The sequence below is a fragment of the Bombina bombina genome, chromosome 8 (genome assembly GCF_027579735.1).
Source record: "Bombina bombina isolate aBomBom1 chromosome 8, aBomBom1.pri, whole genome shotgun sequence".
Lineage (NCBI taxonomy): Eukaryota > Metazoa > Chordata > Amphibia > Anura > Bombinatoridae > Bombina > Bombina bombina.
Window position 1 is genome coordinate 299970710 of NC_069506.1, and position 25515 is coordinate 299996224.

General features: G+C 41.8%; 1 protein-coding gene across 1 annotated transcript in view; it reads right to left on the reverse strand.

Moving 5' to 3' along the window:
• Window positions 1-19760: 19760 nt before the first annotated feature.
• LOC128639017 (PR domain zinc finger protein 10) overlaps window positions 19761-25515 on the reverse strand; it is a 134808-nt gene continuing 129053 nt past the window's right edge. Inside the window, exon 12 of the mRNA XM_053691156.1 lies at window positions 19761-21630. Coding sequence (XP_053547131.1) covers window positions 21448-21630 — 183 coding nt within the window. The 3' untranslated portion in view covers window positions 19761-21447. The remainder of the gene's footprint in view (window positions 21631-25515) is intronic.

Consider the following 25515-nt stretch of genomic DNA (forward strand, 5'->3'; position numbering starts at 1 on the left):
ATAGCAGTTTGTAACATATCTCCCCTTTTGGAGGGAGACTAACCAGGCACCTGACCTTCTGTCGGTCAGTGCCTAAGTTAGTCTCGTAACCCACCCACAAATAAACATTAGCAGCAAAGTAGCCCCCCCACAATAAGTAGTACTGGCCTGTAGGTTCCAGGTTGTAGGATGAAAGTGTAGCATCCTCGGCCTTCCTGGCGCAGCTGGGCAAATAGCTGGTGGTACTTGGGGGGCAGAGGCCAGCGGCACTCTGCCCTGGTGCCAGCGCTTCTGCTGGGGTGAGGGGTTTGCAGGCCAGTCCTGTAACAAGGGGGTCTGTAGGGCAGAGGCCAGCAGCACTCTGTCCTGATGCCAGCTCTTCTGCTGGGGTGAGGGGTTTGCAGGCCAGCCCTGTAACAAGGGGGTCTGTAGAGCAGAGGCCAGCAGCGCTCTGTCCTAATGCCAGCTCTTCTGCTGGGGGCATTGGGGCATAGTCCTGCCCGGTGGCAAAGGGAACATGGGGGTCAGTGGGGGTTAACATCTCCACTGTTAACCCTGGGCCCAAGTTAGGAGTTAGCTGGAGAATGGAGACTGGGCTCCCAATCCACTGCATCTCACTCTGCTGATGGGGGACAGGAGCAACTGTCTCTGCCCCCTGTGCTGTTTGTGCAGAGACCACAGTCCCATCTGCACGGTTGTGGGGCTTACTGTCTCCCCCTGGTGCGTTAAGCTGCCGTTGGGGAGAGGGGGTAACAAGCTCCTCTCCCATACATACTTCCAGCCGCTGGGGAATGGAGTCTGGGCTCACAATTCCCTGCATATTCCTCTGCTGCTGGGGGACAGGACCAACTGTCTCTGCCCCCTGTAACTCAGCCTGCCGCTGGGGAATGGAGTCTGGGCTCCCAATTCCCTGCAATTCACTCTGCTGCTGGGGGACAGGACCAACTGTCTCTGCCCCCTGTAACTCATTTTCTCGCTGGAGAGCAGGTGTCCATACCCCCAAACTCCACAGTTGGCGCTCAATGGCTCGTGTCGCTTCATTCTCAGTAGCCAATTTTCGGATGATTCGACTGACTACCTCCTGCGCAGGGTCTGGACCATATCGGACTAGCCGCCTCTTTACCTCTGGAACGAAATCAGCGCCCTCATAGCGACGGATCAGGTTGAGGTGCTCTTCACAGGGTTCTGACCAGTGTCTTGTCAGCTCCATGCTGCTGTAGGTAGGGACGCTGCGCAGTGGCTAGCGTTGCCCTCAATAACTCTCCTACGATACCAGTGCTGTTGTGGTGCTGCTCCTTGCGCTAGGACGCTATCCCACCGCTGCCGCCAAATGTTACGGTTGCCTCCAGGCTGGCTGGAAGTTGGACCGTAGAAAAGGATGCTCCTAGCGCTCCCCAAAGGAGCAGCAGCACCGTAGACACTATAACTACTGCTTAGCCACCATCAGTAATGCAGACTCTACGAACCACCGCTGCTGGGCTGGTATCTCGCCGTCTGCTCTGCGCCCTGGACCTACGACCAGGCTCCAGTAGGTTAACCTCTTCCTTCTGTAGCAATCCCTGTAGCTAAGGGAGTATGAAAAACATAGCAATCCCTGTAGTGATATAGATGTCCCCTACAAACATGAGTCAAAGCTGCAAGTTAGAGGGTCAGAATAGGTCTGATGTGCTGGAGCACACAGCCTACTTTTTATTGAGGTTACATGCAAACAGGACACTCTCAGGGGGAAGCATAAAATCCCCCATCACACATTTGATATTAGATAGAGAGACACTCCCTTTGACAGGCCACAACATTACTTCAGCAGATATCAAGTTACACACAATAAAACAATGCAGTCCACCTTATCACTAGCAGTCTGATTAGACAATGGTAAGGTTTATCACTAAACCTAATTAGAGCTGATCCCAGCAAACTTGTATTTAGAATTGAACAAAATTAACTCTTAATGGCACACAATGAAACTGAACCAAGTGGGAGAAAGCCAGGGACAAGTCATTTCACAGGTCTGGGGACATAGTCTTAAAGGGGCATTGTTCACCAAAGTCACAATATGTCCCCAGACGGTTCTTAAAGGGCCATACACACCCAATAAAAGTTAATATACTCTCAGGGGCAGAATCTTCCAGGGGCCATAGTCATGAGGAAGGAGGCTGGCAAATAGGCTTCTCCAAAATCCAGGGAAGCAGGGCAATTTTCCATTTAAAGGGCCAGTTACAAATAGCAGTTTGTAACATATCTCCCCTTTTGGAGGGAGACTAACCAGGCACCTGACCTTCTGTCGGTCAGTGCCTAAGTTAGTCTCGTAACCCACCCACAAATAAACATTAGCAGCAAAGTAGCCCCCCCACAATAAGTAGTACTGGCCTGTAGGTTCCAGGTTGTAGGATGAAAGTGTAGCATCCTCGGCCTTCCTGGCGCAGCTGGGCAAATAGCTGGTGGTACTTGGGGGGCAGAGGCCAGCGGCACTCTGCCCTGGTGCCAGCGCTTCTGCTGGGGTGAGGGGATTGCAGGCCAGTCCTGTAACAAGGGGGTCTGTAGGGCAGAGGCCAGCAGCACTCTGTCCTGATGCCAGCTCTTCTGCTGGGGTGAGGGGTTTGCAGGCCAGCCCTGTAACAAGGGGGTCTGTAGAGCAGAGGCCAGCAGCGCTCTGTCCTAATGCCAGCTCTTCTGCTGGGGGCATTGGGGCATAGTCCTGCCCGGTGGCAAAGGGAACATGGGGGTCAGTGGGGGTTAACATCTCCACTGTTAACCCTGGGCCCAAGTTAGGAGTTAGCTGGAGAATGGAGACTGTGCCCCCAATCCACTGCATCTCACTCTGCTGATGGGGGACAGGAGCAACTGTCTCTGCCCCCTGTGCTGTTAGTGCAGAGACCACAGTCCCATCTGCACGGTTGTGGGGCTTACTGTCTCCCCCTGGTGCGTTAAGCTGCCGCTGGGGAGAGGGGGTAACAAGCTCCTCTCCCATACATACTTCCAGCTGCTGGGGAATGGAGTCTGGGCTCCCAATTCCCTGCAATTCACTCTGCTGCTGGGGGACAGGACCAACTGTCTCTGCCCCCTGTAACTTATTTTCTCGCTGGAGAGCAGGTGTCCATACCCCCAAACTCCACAGTTGGCGCTCAATGGCTCGTGCCGCTTCGTTCTCAGTAGCCAATTTTCGGATGATTCGACTGACTACCTCCTGCGCAGGGTCTGGACCATATCGGACTAGCCGCCTCTTTACCTCTGGAACGAAATCAGCGCCCTCATAGCGACGGATCAGGTTGAGGTGCTCTTCACAGGGTTCTGACCAGTGTCTTGTCAGCTCCATGCTGCTGTAGGTAGGGACGCTGCGCAGTGGCTAGCGTTGCCCTCAATAACTCTCCTACGATACCAGTGCTGTTGTGGTGCTGCTCCTTGCGCTAGGACGCTATCCCACCGCTGCCGCCAAATGTTACGGTTGCCTCCAGGCTGGCTGGAAGTTGGACCGTAGAAAAGGATGCTCCTAGCGCTCCCCAAAGGAGCAGCAGCACCGTAGACACTATAACTACTGCTTAGCCACCATCAGTAATGCAGACTCTACGAACCACCGCTGCTGGGCTGGTATCTCGCCGTCTGCTCTGCGCCCTGGACCTACGACCAGGCTCCAGTAGGTGAACCTCTTCCTTCTGTAGCAATCCCTGTAGCTAAGGGAGTATGAAAAACATAGCAATCCCTGTAGTGATATAGATGTCCCCTACAAACATGAGTCAAAGCTGCAAGTTAGAGGGTCAGAATAGGTCTGATGTGCTGGAGCACACAGCCTGCTTTTTATTGAGGTTACATGCAAACAGGACACTCTCAGGGGGAGGCATAAAATCCCCCATCACACATTTGATATTAGATAGAGAGACACTCCCTTTGACAGGCCACAACATTACTTCAGCAGATAACAAGTTACACACAATAAAACAATGCAGTCCACCTTATCACTAGCAGTCTGATTAGACAATGGTAAGGTTTATCACTAAACCTAATTAGAGCTGATCCCAGCAAACTTGTATTTAGAATTGAACAAAATTAACTCTTAATGGCACACAATGAAACTGAACCAAGTGGGAGAAAGCCAGGGACAAGTCATTTCACAGGTCTGGGGACATAGTCTTAAAGGGGCATTGTTCACCAAAGTCACAATATGTCCCCAGACGGTTCTTAAAGGGCCATACACACCCAATAAAAGTTAATATACTCTCAGGGGCACAATCTTCCAGGGGCCATAGTCATGAAGAAGGAGGCTGGCAAATAGGCTTCTCCAAAATCCAGGGAAGCAGGGCAATTTTCCATTTAAAGGGCCAGTTACAAATAGCAGTTTGTAACACTTATTTTCCTCCTTCTTCTAAACTCTCCACCCCCAATCTCTCTATAACTGTCGACAACTCCATCATTACCCCTACCCCGCATGCTCAATGTCTCGGGGTAACATTTGACTCAGATCTTTCTTTCGCTCCCCACATTCAGTCATTGGCTAAAGCCTGCCGCTTCCACCTTAAAAACATCTCTAAAATTAGACACTTCCTTACACAAGACACAACTAAGATTTTAATCCACTCTCATATTCTTTCCCGCCTCGATTACTGCAACTATGTCCTCTCTGGTCTCCCCACCTGCCGCCTAGCTCTTTTACAATCCATAATGAATGCCTCTGCCAGACTCATCTTCCTTACACGTCGTACTTCCGGTTCAGTGAGGTATATACACTTGTGAACATCGGAAATTATGTATTTTTTTTTGCGGTTTTCTTTACAGGAAGTGGGAGGTACTGTTATATGTTTATACACTACTTAAGCACTGCACTTGTGTGTAATTATTGTTCTGAAAAAGGGGAAATATATCCCCGAAACATCAATAAATTTGACCTTTCTTTCTGATGCAAATCCTGGTCTGTTGCTGTTTTGTTTGGTATTATTATTATTCACAGACCTACCAAGTAGTTGACTCTAGGAGGACGGATACATATTGGGACTGTGTATGTGTGTGTGTGTATGTGTGTATATATATATATATATATATATATATATATATATTTATATTTATTTATTTATTGTTCCTTAGTGTAGAACACCAGGAAATACCTAAATTATCCACCATTGTTCTCTTGCTAACTGCACAATGGGTATTATGGTCTTTTCAACAACAGAATTACAACCAATTTTGCTTGTTTTTTCTGAAAATTGTCACAGCAGCTAAAGTATCAGTGACATTGGTAAAAGACACAAATCAGCTTGAAAATGTGTGGCTTTCTAAACCCAAAGTCTCTATATTTTTTTTTTTTTTTTTTTAAAGAAAATTAGAAAAAGGGTCAGGCTAAATCTACATCTCTAGTCTTCCCAGAAGTTTTCCTAAACAACACAAGGTCCACATTTACATCAATCTGCCGCAAAATTTACTACAGAAAACAAAATTATCTATTGCATCTAGTACTAAGATCCTTATTATCCCAAGCAGGTTCATTACAGAGAACAGAATTATTTTGCAGCACAATTGTGAGCTAAGAGCCGGAAGAAAACAAACAAAACAACACTGTCCTGAGCCCATACAAAGACATTTACCTATCTAGAATATCCTGGGCATCTTGTGTTTTGGCCGGCTCTTCCATGAGAGCTGAATCTTTAAGTACAGCAGAACTTCTTTTGTTTTCAGGCTGCAGTTCATGCTGATAAAAGGACAGTATACCCTAAAAATGTCTCCCTTTTATTTTTTTCCCCCCATTTATCCATTTTACCTGCTGGAGTGTATTAAAACATAACTTATGCTTACCTGATAATTTCATTTCCATCTGTGGGAGGAGAGTCCACGGCTTCATCCATTACTTGTGGGAATTAAGAACTTGGCCACCAGGAGAAGGCAAAGACACCCCAGCCAAAGGCTTAAATACCCCCTCATCTCTCAGTCATTCAGCTGAGGGAACAAGGAACAGGAGGAGAAATATCAGGGTATAAATGGTGCCAGAAGAACAAAAAATAAATTTAGGTCCGCCCACCGGTGAAACGGGCGGGAGCCATGGACTCTCCTCCCACAGATGGAAATGAAATTATCAGGTTAGCATAATTTATGTTTTCCATCTTAATGGGAGGAGAGTCCACGCCTTCTTTCATTACTTGTGGGAAACAAATACCCAAGCTCTAGAGGACACTGAATGAAAAAAACGGGAGGGCAAAAGAGGCAGACCCTAATCTGAGGGCACCACAGCCTGCAAAACCTCTCTCCCAAAAGCTGCTTCCGCCGAAGCAAACACATCACATTTGTCAAACTTTGTAAAAGTATGTAAGGAGGACCAAGTAACCACCTTACAAATCTGCTCCATAGAGGCCTCATACTTAAAGGCCCATGAAGAGGCAACAGCTCTAGTTGAGTGAGCCGTAATCCTCTGAGGAGGCTTATAATCCGCTGTCTCATAGGCCAAGCGAATCAAGCTCCTCAACCAAAAAGATAGGGAAGTGGAAGAGGCCTTCTGCCCCCTGCGCTTCCCCGAATACACAACAAATAAAGATGAAGTCTGTCTGAATTCTTTTGTAGCCTGAAGATAGAACTTCAAGGCTCGAACCACATCCAAATTATGAAGCAACCTTTCCTTTGAAAAAGAAGGGTTAGGACACAAGGAAGGAACCACTATCTCCTGACTGATGTTACGATTCGACACAACCTTGAGAAGAAATCCCAACCCAGTGTGAAGAACAGCCTTATCAGCTAAGATAAGGAGGCTCACATTGCAAGGCCGCCAACTCAGAGACTCTGTTTGCCGATGCAATAGCCAATAGGAATAGAACCTACCAAGAAAGAGTTTTAATGTCAAGCAAATGCATAGGTTCAAACGGAGCCTTCTGCAAAATCTTAAGTACCAAGTTTAAGCTCCAAGGGGGGAGCAGAATTTCTAAAGGCAGAACTGATCCTAGACAGAGCCAGGACTGAATATCAGCAAGTTCCGCAAGCTTCTTGTGTAACAGTACCGTTAAAGCCGAAATCTGTCCATTTAAGGAACTGGCGGCAAGTCCCTTCTCCAACCCATCCTGGATAAAGGACAGGATCCTGGATACTTTACCTTATACCAGGGATATCCACGTTCCTCACACCAGGACAAGTAGGTCCTCCACAACTTATGGAAGATGCGACAAGTGACCGGCTTCCTGGCTTGAATGAGAGCATCAATCACTATCTCAGAAAATCCTCTCTTGGCTTGGACTAAGTGTTCAATCTCCACTCAGTCAGCCTCAGAGAATCCAAATTTTGATGTAGAAAAGGACCCTGAACCAGCAGATCTCTGCGACAAGGTAACCTCCATGGAGGAGACTATGACTTTACCACCAGATCCACAAACCACATCCTCCACAGCCACGATGGAGCAATCAGAATAGCCGAAGCTTGCTCCTGCTTGATGCGGGCCACTACTCGAGGTGGAAATAGGTAGACTAGCTTGAACTCCGCTAAGGTATCTATCAGCTCTGCCTGGGGATCCCTGGACCGCGACCCGTATCTGGGTAGCTTGAAGTTGAGTCTGGATGCCATGAGATCTATCTCTGGTGTCCCCCATCTGTTGCAGATCTCTGCAAACATCTTGGGATGGAGAGACTATTCCTCCGGATGAAACGATTGTCTGCTGAGAAAATCCACTTCCCAGTTGTCCATACCCGGAATGTGGATTGCTTATAGCGAACAGTTGTGGGTCTCCGCCCATTCCAGAATCCGAGAAACTTCCCTCATGGCTAGGGAGTTCTCATTCCCCCCTGATAGTTGATGTAAGCCACCAAGGTAATGTTGTCCGATTGGAATCTGATGAATCGGGACGACCCCATGAGGGGCCAAGCCCTCAGAGTGTTGAAGATCGCTCGAAGTTTCAGAATATTGATCGGGAGAAGCGACTCCTCTCGAGTCCACCTGCCCTGTGCCTTCCTGGCACCCCAAACAGCTCCCCATCCTGACAGACTTGCGTCCGTGATCACAATCTCCCAGGATGGTCTCAAGAAGGATGTCCCCTGGGACAGTTGTCCCGGGCAGATCCACCAAGAAAGGGATTCCCTCGTTCAGTTGTCCAGGGAGATCTGTTGGGATAGATCTGAGTGATCGCCGTTCCATTGTCTTAACATGCACAACTGAAGAGGTGTGAGATGGAACCTGGCGTATGGAATGCCATCTATGCTGGATACCATGAGCCCAATAAACTCCATACACCAGGCCACAGTTGGCCTTAAGGAGGTCTGAAGGGCAAGACAGCTGGACAAAATCTTGCAATGGCTCTGATCTGTAAGGAATATCTTCATGGATATGGACTCTATGCTCGTGCCCAGAAATTCCACTCTGTTACTGGGAACCAGGGAACTCTTTCCCTCGTTTATCTTCCATCCATGGGATTGAAGACGGAGAAGAAGAGTCCTCGAATAGTCCTCTGCTAGACTGCATGTCGTCCAGATAAGGAGCCACTGCAATACCTCTGGTTCTCGCTACCGCGAGCAGCGCTCCCAGAACCTTCGTAAAGACTGTTGGGGTAGTCGCTAGACCAAACGGTAGGGCCACAAACTGGAAGTGTTGGTCTAGAAATGCAAATCTTAGGAATCTGAAGTGATCCTTGTGGATTAGCACGTGAAGGTAAGCATTCTTCAAATCTATTGTAGTCATGAACTGTCCCTCTTGAACTAGGGGAAGAATGGACCGGATTGTCTCCATCTTGAACGATGGGACCGCCAGAAATTTGTTTAGGCACTTTAGGTCTAGAATCGGGCGAAACGTGCCCTCCTTTGGGAAAAAAAAAAGGTTTGAATAGTACCCCAGACCTCTTTCCGCTAGAGGTACTGGTACGATTACTCCGAGAGAGGAGAGATCCCTCACACACTCTAGAAAGGCATCTCTCTTCTCTGGACTTGAAGATAGTTTTGACAGAAGGAATCTGCCCCTGGACGGATGGGTCTTGAACCCTATCCTGTATTCCTGGGCGATGACCTCCAGAACCCAAGGATCCTGAACGTCTCTAATCCAAGCCTCTACAAAAAGTGATAGTCTGCCCCTACGCAATCCAGAGACGTATCGGGGGCCGCCCCTTCATGCTTATTTTGTCTTGGCGGGCTTCTTGTTCCAAGATTGAGCAGGTTTCCAAGATCCCTTGGACTGCTCGTGTTTCGCAGCAGGTTGCTGGTGTTGGGACGAAAAGTAGAAAGGGACGAAAAGTAGACCCCTTAGGCTTATTCTTCTTATCCTGCAGTAAGAAAGCACCCTTGCCTCCCGTGACCATGGATATAATAGAGTCCAGGCCTGGACTAAAAATAACTTTCCCCTGAAACAGGAGGGATAGTAATCTAGACTTGGATGTCATGGCAGCAGACCACGACTTTAACCACAAAGCCCTACAGGCTAGAACAGAGAACCCTAATGGCATTCAGGCAAATAATCTGCATATTTGCATCACAGATAAACAAATTAGCCACCCCTAAGGCCTTAATTATTTCCTGTATCTCCTCTAGGGGAGTCTCCACCTCATCCATAGCTGATAGAGCGTCACACCAATAGGCAGCAGCTCCAGTCACTGCAGTGATCGCCGCAGCCGGTTGAAATACAAACCCCTTGAGTTGAAACATTTTTCTCAACATGGATTCTAATTTTTTATCCATGGGCTCTTGGAACAACGAACTATCCTTGAGTGGGATAGTTGTACGCTTAGCGAGCGTGGAGATAGCTCCATCCACTTTAGGGTTGGCCCCCCACAGCTCAAGCTGAGAGTCCGGAATGGGGAACAGTTTTTTAAAAGAAGTAGAGGGAGAAAAGGATGAATCAAGTGTATCCCATTCGTTCTTAATAATATTAGCCATCTTAACGGGAACCGGGAAGGCCTGAGGCACCACCCTGTCCTCGTAGACCCTATCTAGCTTAGGGATCGAAGGTTCCTCCGGAAGTTTCGGTTCCGGAACCTCCAACGTAGCAAGCACCTCTTTCAGCAAGAAGCGCAAATGCTTCATTTTAAAAGTCTCTGCAGCCGGAGGTCTAGATGTCGCCGATTCTGACCCAGAAAGAGCATCCTCCGAGGAGTCTGAGTCGTCTTCATCAGCGGATAATCTGTCAGACATCCAACGAAGTAGATGACCCCTGGGACAGATAGCTATGTTTCACCTTTTGCTTGCGCTTAGCAGGGCATGGTAAGGCATTAAAGGCCGCAGACTGATCAGTGAAATCTGGTGGCCAAAGGGCTCCTCCCGTGGGAAGATTAGTAGTGCTCTGGGGAGTTGCATGTGTAATCGGAGATGAATGTAGGGAAAGCACCTTGTGGGACGGAGAACCCTCAGAGGTGGACGTCAGATCAGTTGTACTAAATATCTTATTCTTTTTAGATATTGCAATTTTATCAAAGCATGTGGAACATAGTTGAGCATGCGTATCTCCCGGAACCTCCTCACAATAAAACATAATTTATGTAAGAACTTACCTGATAAATTAATTTCTTTCATATTAGCAAGAGTCCATGAGCTAGTGACGTATGGGATATACATTCCTACCAGGAGGGGCAAAGTTTCCCAAACCTCAAAATGCCTATAAATACACCCCTCACCACACCCACAATTCAGTTTAACGAATAGCCAAGAAGTGGGGTGATAAGAAAGGAGCGAAAGCATCAAAATAAGGAATTGGAATAATTGTGCTTTATACAAAAAAATCATAACCACCACAAAAAAGGGTGGGCCTCATGGACTCTTGCTAAAATGAAAGAAATGAATTTATCAGGTAAGTTCTTACATTAATTATGTGTTCTTTCATGTAATTAGCCCATGAGCTAGTGACGTATGGGATAATAAATACCCAAGATGTGGAACTTCCACGCAAGAGTCACTAGAGAGGGAGGGATAAAATAAAGACAGTCAATTCCGCTGAAAAATAATAATAATCCACAACCCAAACAAAAGTTTTAATCTTAATAATGACAAAAACTGAAATTATAAGCAGATGAATCAAACTGAAACAGCTGCCTGAAGTACTTTTCTACCAAAAACTGCTTCAGAAGAAGAAAACACATCAAAATGGTAGAATTTAGTAAAAGTATGCAAAGAAGACCAAGTTGCTGCTTTGCAAATCTGATCAACAGAAGCTTCATTCCTAAACGCCCAGGAAGTAGAAACTGACCTAGTAGAATGAGCCGTAATTCTTTGAGGCAGGGATTTACCCGACTCTACATAAGCATGATGAATCAAAGACTTTAACCAAGACGCCAAAGAAATGGCGGAGGCCTTCTGACCTTTTCTGGACCCGAAAAACAAATAGACTAGAAGTCTTTCTAAAATCTTTAGTAGCTTCAACATAATATTTCAAAGCTCTTACTACATCCAAAGAATGTAAAGATCTCTCCTTTGAATTCTTAGGGTTAGGACACAATGAAGGAACCACAATTTCTCTACTAATGTTGTTAGAATTCACAACCTTAGGTAAAAATTTAAATGAAGTCCGCAACACTGCCTTATCCTGATGAAAAATCAGAAAAGGAGATTCACAAGAAAGAGCAGATAACTCAGAAACTCTTCTAGCATAAGAGATGGCCAAAAGGAACAGAACTTTCCAAGAAAGTAATTTAATGTCCAGAGAATGCAAACGGAGGAGCTTGTAAAGCCCTCAGAACCAAATTAAGACTCCAAGGAGGAGAGATTGACTTAATGACAGGTTTGATACGAACCAAAGCCTGTACAAAACAATGAATAATAGGAAGATTAGCAATCTTTCTGTGAAAAAGAACAGAAAGAGCAGAGATTTGTCCTTTCAAAGAACTTGCAGACAAACCTTTATCCAAACCATCCTGAAGAAACTGTAAAATTCTAGGAATTCTGAAAGAATGCCAGGAGAATTTATGAGAAGAACACAAAGAAATGTAAGTCTTCCAGACTCGATAATAAATCTTCCTAGACACAGATTTACGAGCCTGTAACATAGTATTAATTACTGAGTCAGAGAAACCTCTATGACTAAGAATCAAGCGTTCAATTTCCATACCTTCAAATTTAATGATTTGAGATCCTGATGGAAAAAAGGGCCTTGAGATAGAAGGTCTGGTCTCAACGGAAGAGTCCAAGGTTGGCAACTGGCCATCCGAATGAGATCCGCATACCAAAACCTGTGAGGCCATGCTGGAGCCACCAGCAGCACAAACGAACGTTCCATTAGAATTTTGGAAATCACCTTTGGAAGAAGAACTAGAGGCGGAAAGATATAGGCAGGATGATAATTCCAAGGAAGCGACAACGCGTCCACTGCCTCCGCCTGAGGGTCCCTGGATCTGGACAGATACCTGGGAAGTATCTTGTTTAGATGAGAGGCCATCAGATCTATTTCTGGAAGTCCCCAGATTTGAACAATCTGAAGAAATACCTCTGGGTGAAGGGACCATTCGCCCGGAGGTAACGTCTGGCGACTGAGATAATCCGCTTCCCAATTGTCTACACCTGGGATGTGAACCGCAGAGATTAGACAGGAGCTGGATTCTGCCCATACAAGTATCCGAGATACTTCTTTCATAGCCTGAGGACTGTGAGTCCCACCTTGATGATTGACATATGCCACGGTTTTGACATTGTCTGTCTGAAAACAAAAACGATTCTCTCTTCAGAAGAGGCCAAAACTGAAGAGCTCTGAAAATCGCACGGAGTTCCAAAATGTTGATTGGTATTCTCGCCTCCTGAGATTCCCAAACCCCCTGCGCTGTCAGAGATCCCCATACAGCTCCCCAACCTGACAGACTCGCATCTGTTGAGATCACAGTCCAGGTTGGTCGAACAAAAGAAGCCCCTTGGACTAAACGATGGTGATCTATCCACCACGTCAGAGAGTGTCGTACATTGGGATTTAAGGATATTAATTGTGATATCTTTGTATAATCCCTGCACCACTGGTTCAGCATACAAAGCTGAAGAGGTCGCATGTGAAAACGAGCAAAAGGGATCGCGTCCGATGCAGCAGTCATGAGACCTAGAATTTCCATGCACAAAGCTACCGAAGGGAATGATTGAGACTGAAGGTTTCGACAGGCTTAAACCAATTTCAGACGTCTCTTTTCTGTTAGAGACAAGGTCATGGACACTGAATCTATTTGAAAACCCAAAAAGGTTACCTTTGTCTGAGGAATCAACAAACTCTGGTAAATTGATCCTCCAACCATGTTTTTGAAGAAACAACACAAGTTGATTTGTGTGAGATTCTGCAGAATGTAAAGACTGAGCAAATACCAAGATATCGTCCAAATAAGGAAATACCGCAATACCCTGTTCTCTGATTACAGAGAGAAGGGCACCGAGAACCTTTGAAAAGATCCTTGGAGCTGTTGCTAGGCCAAACGGAAGGGCCACAAACTGGTAATGCTTGTCTAGAAAAGAGAATCTCAGAAACTGAAAGTGATCTGGATGAATCGGAATATGAAGATATGCATCCTGTAAATCTATTGTGGACATATAATGCCCTTGCTGAACAAAAGGCAGAATAGTCCTTATAGTTACCATTTTGAATGTTGGTATTCTTACATAACGATTCAATATCTTTAGATCCAGAACTGGTCTTAAGGAATTCTCCTTCTTTGGTACAATGAATAGATTTGAGTAAAACCCCAGACCCTGTTCCAGAACTGGAACTGGCACAATTACTCCAGCCAACTCTAGATCTGAAACATTTCAGAAATGCCTGAGCCTTCACTGGGTTTATTGGAATGTGAGAGAGAAAAAAATCTCCTTGCAGGCGGCCTTACCTTGAAACCTATTCTGTACCCTTGTGAAACAATGTTCTGAATCCAAAGACTGTGAATCGAATTGATCCAAATGTCTTTGAAAAATCGTAACCTGCCCCCTACCAGCTGTGCTGGAATGAGGCCTGCACCTTCATGTGGACTTGGGAGCTGGTTTTGACTTTCTAAAAGGCTTGGTTTTATTCCAGATTGGAGAAAGTTTCCAGACAGAAACCGTTCCTTTAGGGGAAGAGTCAGGCTTCTGTTCCTTATTCTGACGAAAGGAATGAAAACGATTAGCAGCCCTGTATTTACCTTTAGATTTTTTGTCCTGAGGCAAAAAAAGTTCCTTTCCCCCCAGTAACAGTTGAAATAATAAAATCCAACTGGGAACCAAATAATTTATTACCTTGGAAAGAAAGAGAAAGCAAAGTTGACTTAGAAGACATATCTGCATTCCAAGTTTTAAGCCATAAAGCTCTTCTAGCTAAAATAGCTAAAGACATATACCTGACATCAACTCTAATGATATCAAAGATGGCATCACAAATAAAGTTATTAGCATGTTGAAGGAGTTTAACAATGCTATGAGTATTATGGTCTGATACTTGTTGTGCTAAAGCCTCCAACCAAAAAGTGGAAGCGGCAGCAACATCAGCCAAAGAAATAGCAGGCCTAAGAAGATTACCTGAACATAAATAAGCTTTCCTTAGAAAGGATTCAATCTTCCTATCTAAAGGATCCTTAAAGGAAGTACTATCTGCCGTAGGAATAGTAGTACGTTTAGCAAGAGTAGAGATAGCCCCATCAACTTTAGGGATTTTGTCCCAAAACTCTAATCTGTCAGATGGCACAGGATACAATTTCTTAAACCTTTGAGAAGGAGTAAATGAAGTACCCATGTTATTCCATTCCCTAGAAATTACTTCAGAAATAGCATCAGGGACAGGAAAAACTTCTGGAATAACCATAGGAGGTTTAAAAACCGAATTTAAACGCTTAGTAGATTTAGTATCAAGAGGACTAGATTCCTCCATCTCTAAAGCGATTAAAACTTCTTTAAGTAAAGAGCGAATAAATTCCATCTTAAATAAATATGAAGATTTATCAGTGTCAATATCTGAGACAGAATCTTCTGAAAAATCCTCATCAGAAACAGACAAATCAGAATGATGACGGTCATTTAAAATTTCATCTGAAAAATGAGTTTTAAAAGACCTTTTACGTTTACTGGAAGGAGAAATAACAGACATAGCCTTCCTAATGGATTTAGAAACAAAATCTTGTATATTAACAGGAGCATGCTGAGTATTAGATGTTGAGGGAACAGCAACAGGTAATGGTATATTACTAATGGATATACTATCTGCATTAGCAAGCTTATCATGACATTCATCACAAACTACAGCCGGAGGAACAGTTACCACAAGTTTACAACAAATGCACTTAACTTTGGTAGAACCAGCATCAGGCAGGGTCTTTCCAGAAGTAGATTCTGATCCAGGGTCAATCTGAGACATCTTGCAATATGTAATAGAAAAAACAACATATAAAGCAAAATTATCAATTCCTTAAATGACAGTTTCAGGAATGGGAAAGAATGCCAATGAATAAGCCTCTAGTAACCAGAAGCAATGAAAAAATGAGACTGAAATAATGTGAAAAAAAGGTGAGACAAGAATGATGCCCACATTTTTTAGCGCCAAAAAAGACACCCACATTATTGGCGCCTTAAATTTTTTGGCGCCAAGAATGACGCCACATCCGGTAACGCCGACATTTTTGGCGCAAAACGCCAAAAAAATGACGCAATCACGAACAACTTTCAAGTATGACGCCGGAAATGACAAAAAAAATTTTGCTCCAAAAAAGTCAGCGCCAAGAATGACGCAATAAATTGAAGCATTTTCAGCCCCCGTGAGCCTAACAGCCCACAGGGAAAAAAAGTAAATTTGAAAACAATTTTTAAGGTAAGAAAAAATTGATTATTCATATGCATTAACCCAAATAATGAAACTGACTTGTCTGAAATAAGGAATATTGATCATCCTGAATCAAGGCATATATAAGTTTAAAGACATATATTTAGAACTTTATATAAAAGTGCCCAACCATAGCTTAGAGTGTCACAAAAAATAAGACTTACTTACCCCAGGACACTCATCTACATATAGTAGATAGCCAAACCAGTACTGAAACGAGAATCAGTAGAGGTAATGGTATATAAGAAAAGGGAGGTAGGAGATGAATCTCTACGACCGATAACAGAGAACCTATGAAATAGATCCCGTAGAAGGAGACCATTGAATTCAAATAGGCAATACTCTCTTCACATCCCTCTGACATTCACTGCACTCTGAGAGGAAAACCGGGCTCCAGCCTGCTGCGAAGCGCATATCAACGTAGAATCTAGCACAAACTTACTTCACCACCTCCACGGGAGGTAAAGTTTGTAAAACTGAATTGTGGGTGTGGTGAGGGGTGTATTTATAGGCATTTTGAGGTTTGAGAAACTTTGCCCCTCCTGGTAGGAATGTATATCCCATACGTCACTAGCTCATGGACTCTTGCTAATCACATGAAAGAAACACAGGTATTAGATTTGGTTAAAGAGGGAGTACCCTCTAACATATCAGAGTCCTCCATAGCTTGCGCCTTTATTACGGACTAGATAGAATTAAATGGCACCTTTATATCCCAATGGCTGGGGCACTCACCACCTCCTATGACCCAGACCACAGAGAAACCGTTTCATCTCCTGCAACTGCCGAACAAGAAAGAGGAAGTTAAAGAGGCCACACCCTGTCACATGGAGTGCCATGCAGGACCGCCCCTGCACTATAGAAAAAAAGTGCCAAAAAGAGACCGCACCAAGATCTCTCAAGAAAACCTGACTGTTCGCACATTGCTAGAGCCTCATCTCACACATGTTGCAGCATCAGACACCACAAAGAATATTATGCATAAATCCCCCCCTGTTCATATAACCCCCTTTCCGGGGATATTAACCCTTGATTCTATATAGATAAAAGGAGACACACTGTGACCCTATCTTATTATGGAAAAAAAAGTGAATTTATGCTTCTGAGGATCAATATTCACTCACCACAGCTTTTTCAGATTGTAAAAATGGTTACAAGTGGATATTTATAGATCAGACTTGTACCACAGTTACATTTTGCTAACTAAGCAGTAACCTATATTTTATCACATCACTTATGTATCAGAAAATGCTCTTGTAACCGGTGAGTTGCTGAGATGTACTGGACTGAAACCAATGCTCTCCTACACAGACTATTACATGATACACATGACTCTAGTGTGCTACGGTAAGGAAATGGATAAATGGTTTATACATAACAGTTTACAGCATAAGATTTGATTTTGTGTTTTATTCCTAAGATTAAACAAAACATGAAAAAATCCTTATTTTAAAATCTGCATTTTTTCCTATCCCAATGCCCAGAACTGATCAGTTGTTGTCCTCCATCAAATATATTTATGACAACATATAACTTAACAGAATGAGACAAAACAAATATTTTTGGTATCCTGATTCAAACTGCTAATTAGTGTCTTAAAGCTGACAATCAAAATGGTGTCTGAGGTTGCATAGTGAACATAAAGTATCTAAGTATACAGTATGTCCATTAAAAATAAAATTATATATATATATTTATACATTTAAACCTTGTTTCTGTTCCATAAAAAGGGCTTGAAAGTCAAAATTAAGCTTTCATAATTCATACAGATCCTATAAACTTACTGATTTCTAGTAACACATTTACATTTTTGTTTTTATATCCTTTGTTGAACAGCATATCTATGTAGGTTTAGGAACGTTGACATAAGCACTATGGAAGTGTTGTTTGTAACAAAGTTTAACAATAATAAAGTGTTGCAAACAATCAGTGGCAGTTGGATGGGAGTCCAACCTCCAAATTATTTAGGTTACACCCCACATTGTGTTGAGGAAGGAGGTAGAATAGCCCCTTCCTGTAACTGTTTCTTCCTTCCTAGCCACACCCCTAACCACAGAGTGATGTTCCCAGACCACCCAGTGACTCATGCAGGTTAAGAGTCTGCCCCCCCCCATTAATAGTTTGCTGGAATCGCCACTGCAATCAATGTTTCCATATAGTACTCTAGACGTGTGCACGCTCCTGAGCCTATCTAGGTATGTTCTCATTGAAAGGATTCCAAGAGAATAAATTAAATTTGATACAACAGAAGTAAATTGGATTTTTTTATTATATGCCTTATCTAAATCATGAAAATGTAATTTTGACTTTCATGTACTGTTAAATATTTGACAAACTACATTTATAGATTCAATACTTACAATAACTCTTAGAGACACATTGTTCAAGAGTGCTAAAATATTGTAAAACAATTTCCGCACTCATGCTGGGGCATAAATAATATAGTCTGTTTAATATTTACAATGTCATTAGTTGGTGCCCCCTTAAAGAGATACCATCTTGCCATCAATACAGTTTAGAAATGAACTAGCACCAACAAACTGCCTCTAACATAAACATATAAACCATAGGGATATTTTTTGACAATTCTATACTAAACCTGAAAGATTTTAAAGGGAAACTAAACCCAATTTTTTTCTTTAATGATTCAAATAGAGCAGCAATTTTAAGTAACTTTCTAATTTACTCCTATTATCAAATTTTCCATCTTTCTCTTGCTATCTTATTTGAAAAAGCAGCAATCTAAGCTTAGGAACCAGCCCATTTTTTGTTCAGCACCAGGAGTAGTGCTTGATTATTGGTGGCTACATTTAGCCACCAATCAGCAAGCGTAACCCAGGTTCTGAACCATAAATGAGCCAGCTCCAAAGCTTTAAATTCTTGCTGTTCAAATAAAGATACCAAGAGAACGAATAAAAATTAATAACAGGAGAAAATTCGAAAGTTGCTTAAAATTGCTGCTCTATTTGAATCATTAAAGAAATAAATTTGGTTTAATATCCCTTTAAAACCTTTCAGTTGGGTAAACAGGATTTTTGTGAACATACCTTTAAAAACAGGTGTGAAAAACATAGCAAATTATTTAAAACTACCCTGAAAGCAGTCTCCAGCAAAAACACAGATACCACCCTGTCCCACTTCACATACAAATAGCATAAACTGAAATGGGCAAAATGTATCCACTGGTGCCACAGTGATGAATTCATTTCTAATGAAATTATGCATTAAATGATGATATGGGCCCAACATTAAAGTGCATTTTGCAAAATATACAAATGTAAAATAGTGATATATATTTCAAACTGGTTTAAAGTAATATTAAACTAAAAATGCTTTGTATCAGTTTATTTTGGGACTGACCACTCATGTATTCAGCAACTAATTGAAGACAGAAAAAATATAGCACCCATACAAAACGGGAAGATCAACCAATCAGAGGGTGCAGCTGCTACATATACAGGATGAGGATAGTTATAAGTGATACTGCTTTAGATATGCAGCACCATTTATTTATTAAAGTTCCTTTAATGTGTTATTGGTGAATAAGTGTGTTATTGTTTTTTTTTTATCAGTAAAAGCCTAGCTAGCCAGTGGAACTCTAACCTTGTATTATCTACTATCTGCACAGAGGGAATAAATTAAGAATAAAACTAACCCTGATGACTGCTTTATAAATATATTTTAAGGGGGGGGAGGGGGGAGACACACAAGGGTACACTGTGCTGGTCATCAGGCTGCATTGGGAGTCACAAAAGTAAAATTTAAAACCAGAAATACTTGGAAAGATACATTTTGAGAGGGTTGGAGAAATCAGTTTAACCAGTCTTTACATGGATAATGAAGTATTTTGGGCAACAGATCATAGTTATACTGTAGGTGGCTACAATATTCACAACTAAAGAGTTAGAGGTTTTTCCTAGTCTTTGATTATAGTAATCCACTATTTAACAGCTTTTTTTTATTTAATTAGTGTTTTATATTTGCTAATATGCCTCTGTGGCCAGGCACAACGATTTGTGTGTGTGTGTATATAAAATGATCAGATCAGCAGACTTCTTACCCATCAATATTTCTCCAGTAAAAGGAAGACAAAACAAAACCAGGAATAAAAAAAATAATTCTGTGTTCATAAATAAAATAAGTCTCCCTTCATTCATAAACCAGTTAATAAGTTGTAATGTGTTTCACAGAAATACAATTTGTGTCCTTGAGTACCAGAATATTTATCCTGGCTCTACACACCCCAGGAGTGGGTATTTAAAGTAATGTATTATTACTTAAAGGGACACTGAACCCAAATTTTTTTTTTTTGTAATTCAGATAGAGCATGTCATTTTAAGCAACTTTCTAATTTACTCCTATTATCAATTTTTCTTCATTCTATTGGTATCTTTATGTGAAATGCAAGAATGTAAGTTTAGATGCCGGCCCATTTTTGGTGAACAGCCTGGGTTGTCCTTGCCGATTGGTGGATAAACTCATCCACCAATAAAAAAGTGCTATCCAGAGTTCTGAACCAAAAAAAAGCTTAGATGCCTTGTTTTTCAAATAAAGATAGCAAAAGAATGAAGAAAAATTGCTAATAGGAGTAAATTAGAAAATTGCTTAAAATGGCATGCTCTATCTGAATCGCGAAATACATTTTTGGGTTCAGTGTCCCTTTAAATGAAACCAGCAATGTCCTACTTAAATGATAAACATAACACTATCTGTAACAATTAGAATATCTTGGTCTTCTTCTGCACTATGCGACATACACTAAATAAAATCTTTAGGTTTACAGTTTTCTTAACATATGTTGAAATCACATAACAAGTTTGTGGAAACATTTCATCCTCTTCCCAAAATGTGTCACAGGGAAGGGTCTTTACACAATTTGTAAAAATGTTGGTATGTTCTCAGTTGCAAAGTCCTGCACAAAAAAAAAAAATTCCACATTATTAAGTAATTTCTAGTAATATAGCTATTCATGTGCAAATTTGGCTTGGATTATGAGTGATGTTACTTCGTATAACCCAGAATACCGAAGTTTTTTTTGATAACATTTATCACAAATGAATCTCAAGTTTCAATTCCAGTATTTCCCAAGGAAGAATCAAAACCTGATCCCTCATCCCAGGTCTGATTGCCTTTTCTTGTGTACAGTATAGATCCAATATTGACAAAGTACAGTGGTCCAATCATCATCCCTCCTAGGATCTCTGCACCTAGAGTTATTCTTCTTGCTACCTCCAACAGTTTTGAAGATATTGTTCATAATTGAATTTACAAAACGCAGGCCATTATTGTGTTTGTCTCCAGCAAGTAAAGTTAATATATTATTAGATCGGTGGATGGGGGATTAAGTAATATAAGGTGTGACATGTCTTCACATTAACTTTACAAGCTTCGGCCAGAGATGACTGCTCTTGGAATATGATACATCACCAAATGCCCAACATTTTACTGGTTAAAACACCACAGAGCCTTGTGCAGTTTATAAAATACTGCACAAGTATTTATCAAGGACATCCTCAAAGTACTGATGCATTATAGGAAGTATATCCAAACTCTTAAGGCTTCAATACTGGGCAAGTTCAGTAGCAATCATCTTATTATAATGCGCAAGGTATTCTGTTGGCCAAGGCTATGTTTTGTAATGTTGATTCCAGGTTTTTTTTTAAACCAGAAGAACCAACACTTTGGAAGATAAAGCTTTACAACAGGTTGATTAATTTCAACATGCCTGTAAGAGGGAAGAGTGTGATTTATTCCACAAGCAGCATACATTTCTTATGCACCCTTCCCCTTGATTCATGGCTTGCTGATATGCACTTCACTGCCTCCATTCATGGTAGTTGTAATTATGTACTGTGTTGTCTGAGCTTGGTTGTTTGTCTGCTGCTCCAAATGTTCATGGTTTTGAGATACCTCTTCTAAGGAAGTATTTTTCTTCATCTCTAGTTCACTCTGTCCTTCAGATATCACATAGTGTGCCTGTAGAAACACAAAGTCCACATGATACTTAGAAAGAATGACAGGGAAATGGTGTTCGAGTGAGTACGCGATGCAAAGAAAAAAAGGACAAAGTTGTATACAGTATCTACATATCTGCGGTCAAAATCTATGTTTTTATGTAAACATATAAGAACCACGAGGCGCCCTTTCTTTTTTTGTTTCAAGCTTATCAAGTCTGCCCACTTGTAATTAGCCCATAGGATAGCCATAAGTCTATCCCAGACATTCTTGATCTCCCCCACCAGTGTTTGTCATTACTACCTCTAATGGAAGTTTATTCAATGAATCAACCTCCCTTTCTGTAAATAAGTGATTCTGCAAATTACTCCTGAACCTACTACCTTTTAACATGAGGTAATGACCCCTTGTTCTGGTGTAGCTTTTAACCCCTTGAGTGCTAACGACGGCTCTGAGCCGTCGCAGAGTTTCAGACTCTGGTGCTAACGACGGCTCAGAACTGTCGCTAGCACTCTCCCACCTTGAGGGAGATCTGGGGGCTCCCACCCGCTCCTACCCCGGCGATCGAGCCTGTATAGTGACAGGCATCGCCTGGCTTCACGTTTTGCGTGGTGACGTCACGCGCAATGACGTCACCGCAGAACTTTATTAACAAAATGACAATGTTATGTATAGGAAAAGGGGGCATGCTGCTTAGAAGCCTGTATCTCAGGCATCTAAGCAGCTACAGACCCCCAAGACCCACCGTTGGAAAGTTAATCGCCTAACCTTTCCAACATTGTAAGTCTTGTGGATCTGGAAAAAACAAAACAAAAAAACAAACAAACCCACCTTAAAAACGCTTAGCACCCAGGTGGGAAAGTAAAAAACAGCTAAGATAACAGATGGTCTGTAACCAATAAGGGTGCGCCAAAAAATAATAATATATATATATATATATATATATAATAATGTGAAGTGATATAAAACACCTGTAAAACCTATGAGGCAAGTGCTAGTGCTATATGCATTCAAACATAAAATATTCTAATATTATTCAAAACTATAATTAGACAGAAACTCATATATATATATATAACACTTTATAAGATAAATGAAAGTAAAAATAATAATAACAATAAGTGAGTAACTCGTGACCCAATAATGAGTTATAGTGAATGAGGTCTTAATATATATACACATGTAAGCGAAATCAAAAACCGTGATCAGCATAAGTAAATTCAATAGTCAGATATCAGTAACAGTTCCTCTGTCGTAGTCACAATGATTAATATGGTGGTCACGATGATAAGTGTATGGTAGCTTGAAATAGATAGTATCCAGGAACAGATTGAAGGCAGCTCTCTTGTAAGATAGAAGATACAAGTACCAGGGAAAGAGAAGAGGCCGCCTAATGGTGTAATATCGTTGGTATAGACAGATGTAGACTTAAATGAACGTCAGATATACTCACAAAGCCCAGCTGCACATCCAGTGCAATAATGAACGAACCAAGGTTTTAGAGCCACTCGGCTGACTCAATCACTGGTGACAGCTTACACAGGAACACCTCCTCGACAATGTAAGGTCCCAAAGTGAATCCAATATCCAAAGATTTGAAGCAAGGATGGATAAAAAAAAAAAAGTATTGTATTTTATTAAAATCACTTTAAAAAGCAGGAAACACAGCAACGCGTTTCTCAGCTCTTACACTGTTTCATCAGGCTATAGTGTTCCCTCACAACCTTGCTCTAATTAAACATACAAAGGACCAATCGCGAATGTGAATATTCGTGATTGGTCCTTTGTATGTTTAATTAGAGCAAGGTTGTGAGGGAACACTATAGCCTGATGAAACAGCGTAAGCACTGAGAAACGTGTTGCTGTGTTTCCTGCTTTTTAAAGTGATTTTAATAAAATACAATACTTTTTTTTTATCCAACCTTGCTTCAATTCTTTGTATATTGGATTCACTTTGGGACCTTACATTGTCGAGGAGGTGTTCCTGTGCAAGCTGTCACCAGTGATTGATGTTCCTGTGCAAGCTGTCACCAGTGATTGAGTCAGCCGACTGGCTCTAAAACCTGGGTTTGTTCATTATTGCACTGGATGTGCACCTGGGCTTTGTGAGTATATCTGACGTTCATTTAAGTCTACATCTGTCTATACCAACGATATTACACCATTAGGCGCCTCTTCTCTTTCCTATTTTTAGGAACTGGTACAGGTGGGAAAGTGCTTAGCACTCAAAGGGTCCAAAAAAAATGCTTACAGCCTCAGCTCTATTAAGCCTCTTAATATACTTTACCTTCTCTATGCTACATATACTTAATAAGTCTCTTTTTAAAGTTTTATTATTTTTTTTAGCCCTATATAATTTTAGTAACCTCATTTAAACAGATTACAGTTCGTTTATATCTTTATGGAAATACGGCCTCTATAACTGTACACAATACCCAAGATGAGGTCTAACTATTAATTTTTAAAGTGGCATAACTATGTCTGCTGCGAATACCTTTACTTATACAACCAAGAAATCTACTGACCTTACCTGCTGCCACTAAAGCATTGTTAAAAAAAAAATAAAAAAATGCTTACCTGATAAATAATTTTCTTTCCTGGCATGGAGAGTCCACAATTCCATTCATTACTGTTGGGAATTTAACACCTGGCCACCAAGAGGAGGCAAAGACACCCCAGCCAAAGCTTAAGTATCCCTACCACTCCCCATACTCCCCCAGTCATTCAGCTGAGGGAATAAGGAAAAAGTAGGATAAACACTAGGGGTATATAGGTGCCAGAAGATTGGGGGGGAGAAACAAAAAAACGCTGCCTTAAAATTAAATAGGGGTGGGTCGTGGACTCTCCATGCCAGGAAAGAAAATAATTTATCAGGTAAGTATACATTTTGTTTTCTTTCTAATGGCATGGAGAGTCCACAATTCCATTAATTAATGGTGGAAATCCAATACCCAAGCCAGAGAGGACACAAAATGGACAGGGAGGGAGAACTAAAGGCAGGCGGACCTAAATTGAAGGCACAACCCCTTGAAGAACTTTTCTCCCAAAAGATGCCTCAGCTGAGGCAAAAAACATCAAACTTGTAAAATTTAGAAAAAGTATGCAAAGAGGACCAAGTAGTCGCCTTACAGATTTGTTCCATGGATGGATCACTGAGCAGGAATATGTAACATTTCTACATTATGAAACTAAAATGATAGAACCATTTGACTTAAAAGCCATTTTACATTGCCCAAAGGCCAAATTGCTAATTTAGTATCCCTCAAAAATATAGTGCAAGCATGGCAGAAATATTGCACAGAAACCCTTTCTGTACTGAATTTCTAGCGATTACGGGGAATCCTGAATTTGGTCCAGGTTGCTTTTATAAGGTTTTTAAACAATGGAAGAGCAAGGGGTTTTTAACGCAGATTAAACAACTTTTAACGTCAGACTTCGTGATTAATAATTTCCATAAAAACTCAATGCAATTTGGCTTACCTAAAAGAGACTTGTCTTTTTGCAAATTAGACATTATATTAATGGACTTCAAAAAAAGTATAAACCAGATTGGTCATTGAATTTATGAAGCAGTAAAATAAAGTTATACCAGGGAGGGGTACATTCTATATTCCACCTCTATAATTTAGTTAATTCACATTTGAATTTAAAACACGTGGAAGGAATACGGGGTAGAAGGCAAATGGATTTTCCAGATATCAATACTACAGAGGTACAAGATAGCTTAAAAATATTTCATAAAACGTGGGTACCAACAACTTAGCAAGAACCCCATTTGAAATTGATAAATAGGACCTATATAACAGCACATAGTTAATAGTTTGAATAAATGGTACAAAACAACTCAAGTGCGCCCCAAATGCAGTTCAAATGTGGCAGATATCTGTCACTATTTCTGGTCCTGTT